The sequence below is a fragment of the Phytophthora infestans genome, genomic scaffold, assembly GCF_000142945.1.
Source record: "Phytophthora infestans T30-4 supercont1.66 genomic scaffold, whole genome shotgun sequence".
In the NCBI taxonomy this organism is placed as follows: Eukaryota; Oomycota; class Peronosporomycetes; order Peronosporales; family Peronosporaceae; genus Phytophthora; species Phytophthora infestans.
This window is the reverse complement of record NW_003303693.1, coordinates 399,582-408,394: the sequence shown is the minus strand read 5'-3', so window position 1 is coordinate 408,394 and position 8,813 is coordinate 399,582. Positions and strand designations below refer to the sequence as shown.

Below are 8,813 nucleotides of genomic sequence, written 5' to 3'. Positions count from 1 at the left end.
CGCCCCAGAGTCAATCAAGATCTAAGGGATGATCGTATCCCCGTACACATCGTGTACTACGAGCATCCGCCGCTGCTCTTCGCCGATTCGAGAGTGCGAAGACTCTCAGGGGCTAAGTCCCCGTGGTACGCGCCACCCGCGCACCCATCACGAAGACTTAGTTCTTCCCCAGTAGGGCGCCCCGCCCCTACTGGTTCCCTGCGTTCCCCTGTCCCCGGGATCCTGGCTTCTGCCAGCGACCCTTGAGGACGGGCTTGGGGAAGGACCGTCTGCGGAGTCTTTCCGCGGGACAGTCGCGCTTGAAGTGGCCCATCTTTCCACAGCCGAAGCAGCGGATGTCACGCTGTTCGGCGGACCCGAGCTCCATGGGAACTGGTCCGTTGGGGCTTGTGCGACCGGGAGCCGACAAGGAATCCCAGGCCATGCTGAGGCCGGCGTACGCGCCTGGCTATGGCTGTACTCTTCTGAAGAGCCACTTGAATCGCCTCTTCAAGGGTGCTTGACTGCACCCAAAACAGCTGAGTGCGTGCGGGGCCCACTCGAAGGCCGTCCATGAACACAGTCATCTTGATGTGTTCGTTGAGTGGGTTTCCCACTAGGGACGCCGTGAGCTCCCATATCTCCTGCACATACTCGTGCAGTTCGCGCCTCCCTTGTTTACACGAGAGGAAGCGCGAACGCTGGCGGTACTCGTAGTTCGCCGGGAGGAACGCGGCTCGGAGCTGTTCACACAGCTGAGTCCAGGCTGTGAAACATCCAGGGGATGTTGCTTCCCGTGTGTACACCCAACTCTTAGCACGGCCGCTAAGGTTGGAGAGTGCAAAAGCAGCACGAAGTTGCTCGGTCGAGATCAGAGCCGCGTCCATCGCGAGCTCTACTTCTCGGACCCAGAAGTGAAGGTTCTCGCCTTCCTTCCCTTCATACGGCTTAACCTTCAGCCGTATTGGCTTCGGGTGAGGCGGATTTGCTTCCGCTGCCAGAGCCTGCAAGTTCCCCCGCACATGTGCAATGAGGCCCTGCTCGTACGCGTCGAACGCATTGACGCGCTCGAGCTGCTCAGCCGGTGTTGACACCACCAGGCTCTGCAGGGTCTCCATCCCGAAGATGCCTGCCATCTTCCGAACCGACTCGAACTGAGAGTCGTTGATATGGGAGAAGTCGTTCCTATCCATGGCAACGAACTTCGGAGAGGTTCAGGTAGTCTACCCGCGGTTGCGTGGATCGACTACGAGTGCTACCAAGTGTGAGGGGGTCACACAGCACCTTGCGCTGGAGGAAGTTATCTTCCGAGAGTATACAAACTCTCAGTGAACGGCAGTTCACAGGTCCCCTCTTTTATTAAAGAGAGCGAAGTGACCCAAATAAGGTAGATTGTAAACTGAGTATATTTATAGGTAGATTAAGTTTGGGTTTAATACAAACTGTTAGTTACCTATAGAAATGCAATGTCATTTAACCAATGGTTGGCTTTGAACGACCTTGGTACCTTGTACTAAATATCTCGGAGTATGACGTGTCATACTCCTGAAGTGTGAAGTGTCACACTTCATGTAACCAGGGTACACTTAGGGCTACGTACCCAGTTATAAAAAAGCTACTAACATTACTCTACGTATTTTCAAAACATGATTTTATCCTGAAACGTACATGATTAATCCTGGAAGAAGGACAGCCACACGTTAGGTATCTTAGTAAGATTCTTACTCGTCCTCAACCGTATCTTCCCCATATGTCTACTGAAATAAGATATGATTTGACGTCCAGGATTAATCCTGACCGTAATCGTGTACAGTTCCATGTAAATAATCCTGGCCTCCAACACCTGCCTTTTTTCAATGTGAGTTTTGGCGACCCGTAGTAGCTTTGGCCCAAGGCCGGTTCTTAAGCTTCCTTTCATTGATGTTAGTTTAGCGAGGCACCAAAAGCTGTATTATGTATGCCTGTCAACAATGGTGTCATGTTAGTCACGCGAACAACGCAGCGATTTAATGGTTAAAGATACCACGATTTTTTTTCCGTAGTACTAATACCTGCTGGGTTAAGAATTGCCACTGCTCTCCCGTAGTACTACTTTAATTTTTATAGTAATATTTGGATTTACAACATAATTCTTTATTTTTATTAAAAAACATACTAATACAATGAATTCATACTACCTACAGCGAAGTAGTCTACTACTTTATTTTAGTTGTATAAAGTAGTATTAGTACCGGTAGGTCAATGACCACTTCAACTTGCCGCTTTACCCTCGAGGCGCATACACTTTTCCATCTTTGCCGCGCAGCAGTCCAATCTCCTGCTTGAGCGCTTCAACTTCTCTGGCCTGCAGCTTCACCAGCCGCACGAGTTTGTTGCGCTCCTTCATCTCGCGCTCAGCCAACACCTCGTCGTCGTCAAGACTGAGTACACCGCCACTGTCCCCACTGCTACTGCCACCACCCTGATGGCGATTGAGTTCGCGTTCCAGTATAGCCTGACGCTCCGTGAGTGCAGCGATCTGAGCTAACAAGGCCGTGTTCTGCTCGGTCGCCTGCAGAATAGCGTGTTGCAGCTGCGGGTGCGTCTGCTTGGCACGACGCAGAGCTCGCTCACCTTCGACCTCGCGTAGCTTGACGCGAGTCTGCAGCTCGTCGACCGAAGACGCGTCACAAGCGCGATCCAGCACCTCCAGGTCCACTAGCTGTCCGAATTTCAGTCGCATGAGCTGCTCGCTGCGGTCCTGAGCTCTTGCAATGGCTTCTTGCTGTTGACGCTTCTCCTTAGCAAGCACGTTCTGCTGCTTGTGGAGGTCTCGGAACTGTTGACGCAGCTTCTTGTTCTCTGCTTGCAGAGACTCGATACGCTCGGACAACGCAGAGAAGGCGCGAGTGGTGAACACGAGGCAGCCATCAGCTTGAGCAGGTAGCGTCCAGTTTTGCCGAGTCGGAGACGGAGCTTCAAGACAACATAGTTGCCGCGTACTGAGCGGCACTACGACGTCCAGCTGGTTGAAGCGCGACTGCTTTTCACTCTGGAACTGCTGCGTATCCTGCTCCGTGGCAGCCAGCTCCTTGTCAATCGCACGTTGCTTGGCTGTCTGACGCTCTCCGGCCTTCCGAAGCTCTTCGATCGCCTTGTTCAGCTCCCCCATGGCGTCGTCTACATCGACACGCTTCTCACGCAGGGCCAACACCTTCTCGTACAGAGTCAAGTCGCATCCAGACGGACAAGTATCCTCTTCTTCTTTGTCATCGTCGTCGTCATCTTCGTCATAGTCTTCGTCCTCGTCCTCTTCTTCTTCATCGTCGTCTTCTTGCTCCTCGCCGTCTCTCGCACTGACAGGGTCTTTCCCTTCTTCCTTGCCACCTGAAGCGGGTTTCTTCTTAGCTCGCTTGATCTTGCGCTTAAACAGCTTCTGCAGCGCCGCAAAGCTCGGGTGAGGTGTCGCACTTGACCCCGTGCCGCCGTTCACAAGCGTCAGGAACTCTGCTTGCACAGCCTTCTCCTGTCGCGCCCATTCATCCAGATCGCGTTTCTTGATCGTCAGCAGGTCTTGGACATCGCGCAGGTCCGCCACAATCTGCGCCTTTTCCCCTTTACTCTTCTCGAGTTTACTGCTCAACAAATTTTCCTTGCTCTCGAACGACTCAAGCAGCGACAACTCGCTAAGGAGAGTTAACAGCCGAAGTTCCGCTTGCTTGAAGCCGACCTCGAGAGCGAGTTTCTCATGACGGAGGTGAGCCACAGCAGCGTCAAACGACGCTATCTCGCGTTGCTGCTTGCGCTCGAGCAGTAGCGCTTCTTGGCGCATCAAGTATTCATGGACAACCACGTCATCCTCGTCCATGTTTCCTACATTTAGAGCACCCGCGTGTGCAGACGAAGCCGTCGCAGCAGCTGCCGTACTGTCGTCCATCTGCAGATGTAAATGGCCAATGGTGACGCCCTTTGCAGCCTCCTTTCCCGACGTTCCTTCCAGAGCTCGTGCGACGGCAGCGATGGATCGATCTGCTGATTGCAGACGCTTCTCAGCCCCACCGATGCGCGTCAATGCCAAGTCCGCTTCGCCAGTCTGAGTCTGCACGTGTGATATCACCTTCTGCTCTCGAAGGAAGAGCTCAATGTCGGCGTCGCTTACGCGCTCCCGCTGCTCCGGCCACTCGCGAAGGTCCACAACTAGATCTTTGGACGGCACGCTGGATGGTGTTGCGCCGCTGGACGCTAATGCGGCTCGAAGTTCGACTAGTCGTTCCTGGTCGCGATGCAGCTCGTTGATCAGCTGCACCTTCAACTCGCGAAGCTCCAGCACTTTGGCGTTGAAGCGCAAGCGTGCGGCATACAGACTCTCCTCCAAGAGCGCCATCTGCCTCAATTTCTTCACTGCGTTGACACGCTGATGTTCTGGAACCACGTAGTCTGGAGCCGTTTTCAGCTTGTAGTCGCCCATGTTGCGTTGAGCAAAGGCGATCGCGACCACGTCTCTGGGATCGTCGGCATCTTCGCCTGGCTTGTTGCTCTGCCAGCGTGCCAGTCTCTCCTTTCGCTCCGTGCGCAGTTGTTTGCGCGCCTCGAAGCCGTGAACGGACTTTGACCCACTAGTCTCCTGTACTGCTGTTGGACCGCTTGATGCTGCGCCATTCCCGCCGACAGCAGGATCGTTATGACTCATGAGCTTACGTCGCTCGTCTTCTTTTAAGGGAAAGTCCTCGTCCAGCGCAGTGTCCTTCTCCATGATATCTAATACCGACGCTCGTCTAGGTGGACCAGTCTTCGCTCCAGTAGATGGCTGCTTCTTGGCAGCAGCGTCGGCAGTGTGGATCTCTGCGAGTCGTTTCTGTAAAGTTGCCGGCATCTTCATGGTGCGGAAGGACTGGACACTTAATCCACTTTCAAACGCACGCAACGTCAGCAGCTTTACAGCGAGCGGACCCACGTACGTCTCTCGCATCTTAAGCAGTAGAAGCTCCTCTTTCTCCACTGCAAACGCAAGCTCCTTGCGCACTTCATCGCACGCCTCATCGCCCTGTCGAGTCAACAGATCTCCATAGTCCAGATCAATCTCCCACTCCTCCGAGTCGACGCGACTTTGAGGTGGTAACGCTGCGTCTTGTGCCTGTAGCTCTTGAAGTTCAGTTCGCATCTGGTTCAATACAGCACGTGTCGAGTCCTGTTTACGCAGCGTAGACCTCACTCGGGCATCGGCTTCACTCTTCAGCTTGGCGTCCTCAATTGTATACGCTTCCTTTGAGTCTGCGATATCCTCCACACTTAACTGTAACAAGGCCGTAGCGGCGACTCCAGTTTGTGCCTTGCCATCATCTCGGGAAGGAGGTGTTGCCTTGGGGAGACCTTCAATGCTCTGATCATCACTTGCAAGACGGGTAACGCCGAGGTATTCCTCCTTGTCCTTAGCTGCAGCAACACGAGACGATAACTTGCTCTCGATGTAAGCAGCATAGGCTTTAGCTCCATGAAAAGCAGGCAGAGCGCTCAAGTCGGTATTTGCTGTTCCTTCACTGTTACTAGGGTCACCTTCTCCCTTGTCCTCCATCGCCTTCCGCTGCATTGTTAGCACTGAGTCTTGCTTCTCACGAGCCTGGTCACGCGCGATATCGGCCTCAGCCAGTATACTCTTGTACTTCACAGTCAGCAACTTGGCCGCTTCCTCGACTCTGTTGCTGTGTACTCGACATATGCTCACGTTGCCATCACTTCCCACAGCGACGACGTACGAATCGTCATAAGACGTTGCTAGATACAGTTTGTCGTTGCTAGTGGAGGCTGCGTAGTCATGGAACTCACCACTAATGAACGCGTGAGGTCTCCGTGCGCTGCGAAGCTGGAACTTGCCATTCGACAGACCGCACAAAATAAATCGCTCGGATGATGATAACGAGAGTGAGGTGATATGGCCAGCAGACTCCGACGCCAGCTCCTGTAGCGGCATAGAGCGGTCGTGTTGAACGATGAAGAGGGTCCCGTCTAAAGGTGCTTGGCAGCTGAGATAGATGCGATCTTCAGTGTCTTGCTCAGTCACGGGTGTAAATAGAGCTGCCAACGCCTTCGCTCTGCCATTCGCAGGTCTGACTTCTACTTGGAACTGATTCCGGATCTTTTCTTCAGTCTCGAAAGAGCTGACACTCGGGTATTGAGCTTCAAGTATCTCCAACTCCTTGACAGTCATGAAGCGGTTCCGTTGTTGCAGCACCCACTCGCGAGATGACAAGTGCAGTTCAAACGATTCTCGTTCAGCCGAGACTTCACTCTGAAACATAGACTCGTCAGTTGTCGTAGTGTCCGACCTCTCTCCAGTATTCCCGTCTAGTTCGCCCGACACAAAGTATTCCAACACCTGCCCGTTTGCGAGTGTTACTAGCACTGCCGCATCATCATCGCGCCAACAAATGGCAGCCACAGAGCCAGGTACGTGCTGGAAGCCGTAGGGCTCATACTCTGGCTGGTATTTCACATATTTAGATACCTTGATGTTGGGCACAACGTGGAAGAGGAAGAAAGTTCCATCGGCACTAGCCGACACAAAGGCAGAGCCCGAGTGTGAATACGCTACGCAGGTGACACGTTTGCTGTGTGGTTTGAATACATTGAGAAGTACCCACGCGCGATGATCCACATCCATTAGTAGGATGCGTACTAAACCGTCATCAAAGCCCACAGCTACCTGTCGACTCGATGGTATGTTATCGTTGATCACTGCAGCACTGTTCGGCACCCATGCGATGGTTGTAGCGGCCCCCAGTGTCGTGTAGTCGACGTTATCTTGATCTTCGAGGCATGATAACTCAGGAAACACAGCCAGTAGACAGGTGCCGGCGACGTAGTCCCACGCACGAACACCACCATCTTCACCGCAGATAACTGCAAGATGTTCGTAAGGCGAACACGCAATCCCCGTCGCACGACCCGTGTCGTTGGCGACATAGTCCATTTCGACGTGGTGCTCGTCATTGTTGATAAGCAGCAACCAATGCACACCACCAGCACCACTTCTGTGAGAAAAAGATATCTTCCCGTGTTCTGCCTGAACAACAGCCTCGGAAAATCTCTTTGAGCCATCACCAGCCACTCTGACGCTTCCATTCGGACACAGTGCCACACGTCTCATCCACCGAACACTCGCGCTATCTCATCGCAATTCGAAGCTCCCAGAAACGCCACGCTAGCCATCTTTTCCTGGCCGCTCCACACATGTGACTCCCATTCTCCATCGAATCCACCACATGATCGTACCAGCGTGAGGAAGATGACGACGCGATGTCATGATCTCGCACTTGATAAAGTTGCCATCCCAGAGCAAAAGTATACCGCGTTCTGTGCCACTTAATACTTTTTTATCGGGTAATACACAAAAAGCTTCAATGTCACTAAGCTCGCTCTTGCTGAATTTACCGATATCTCCCTGTAATTTAAGACCAGTGAACGTGGCTGCCATTTTCCAGAGACGAATATGACCAACGCCACTGGTAGCGAGGAAGCCGCTGTCTGTCGGAGCAAAGCGAACACTAAACACGTCTTGTCCGAAGGCCTTGCATCGAAGTACAGTCTGCTCCTCACGCCATTTCCACACAGTTAATAGGAAGTCAGGGCCACTACCCACAGACGCTAAGGTGTCGCCGTCTTTGCTGAATTCCACGCTGGCATACGCACGCTCTGTTCCGTTCCGTAGTACGTGAGATACCGATATTTCCGGGTATCGATAGATGGAAATATTAGGTTTCACTCCCTTTTCACCGACAGCAAAGAACTGCCGAGACGAGTGCACCGCGAGACTACCAATGCCGCTACCGCCGAAGCCAAACACATAGCGTCGGCTCTGTATATTTGAGCCAGAAGCTGCTACTTGTGGACTCATTGTCAACAGTTGGACTGTGTTACCCGCTGCTGTCAGCAACACACCGCCATGCACACCCACTTTAGCAGGCTCCAAAAGGTGTAAGATGTGGCGCTTGCCCATGTCGAGACCGCATATGTCGGCGAAGACGAGGTGATCTCTCGAGATCTCCCAGTTGGACAGTGGGCGCACGAGCTGCGAGGTCACATAGTCTAAGGCTTCCGGCTCAACCTCTTGGGCGCCTTCATTCTGTTCTTGAGCAGTTTCTGCAGATGTAGCGTCTTCTCCAAGCTCTGCGTATTCCATCCGAATCGGTATCAAATGTCGCTTTAAAGAAATGGTCGACCGTTCATGTCGAGCCCCCCCCGGCTTCAACACTTTCACATGTAACGGGTCTGTACAGTCAGCGAGGGTCAGCGTTCTTCAGTTTGGGACATATTATGGTCTTGCCCTTTTTTCCTAGGTTTAAGAACAATTCGCTTTTTTACCAATCACAAGCTCTGATTTGTCGGCTGCCCGAGTAAAAAAAAGTTACTAATACTACAGTACTACTTAATACAGCTGTAGTACTTCAAAGTAGTAAACTACTACGCTGTATGTAGTATGAATTCATGGTATTACTGTAATATGTCAAATTAATAATGGCACGTGTTGCTGCAACCGCCTGGAAGCCGTGAGACGGGACAAAAGTACCCGACCAACGCCCGACTGCACCGACGGGTACCCGACTAGTCAAAAGCCAGTTTGCCCACCCTTTTTTCGCGACAGCGTATATCCGGATAAAGGTATCTTAGCTAAGTCAAGCAAGCGGAGCATGCGAACTTCTATAAGTCTGTAAGAGGGTAAATGTATTATATTCAGTGAAAACACAAGCAAAGATATCTATAGCGCAGATACATCAGCAGCATCTTGTTCATCCACTGAACTTCTACAAGTCTGAAAGAAGGTAGATGTATATTTTTTAGTGAAGACACAAGCAAAGGCA

The 8,813-nt window shown here is 52.2% G+C and overlaps 1 protein-coding gene across 1 annotated transcript; it reads right to left on the bottom strand.

Moving 5' to 3' along the window:
• Window positions 1-2,242: 2,242 nt before the first annotated feature.
• PITG_18232 (avirulence-associated protein 3.4, putative) lies at window positions 2,243-8,134 on the bottom strand (the record flags this gene model as incomplete). The annotated part of the gene is made up of 2 exons (XM_002997814.1): window positions 2,243-6,983; window positions 7,218-8,134. The coding sequence occupies 2 exons, from the start codon at window positions 8,132-8,134 to the stop codon at window positions 2,243-2,245; spliced, it is 5,658 nt and encodes a 1,885-aa protein (XP_002997860.1).
• Between the last annotated feature and the right edge of the window lie 679 nt (window positions 8,135-8,813).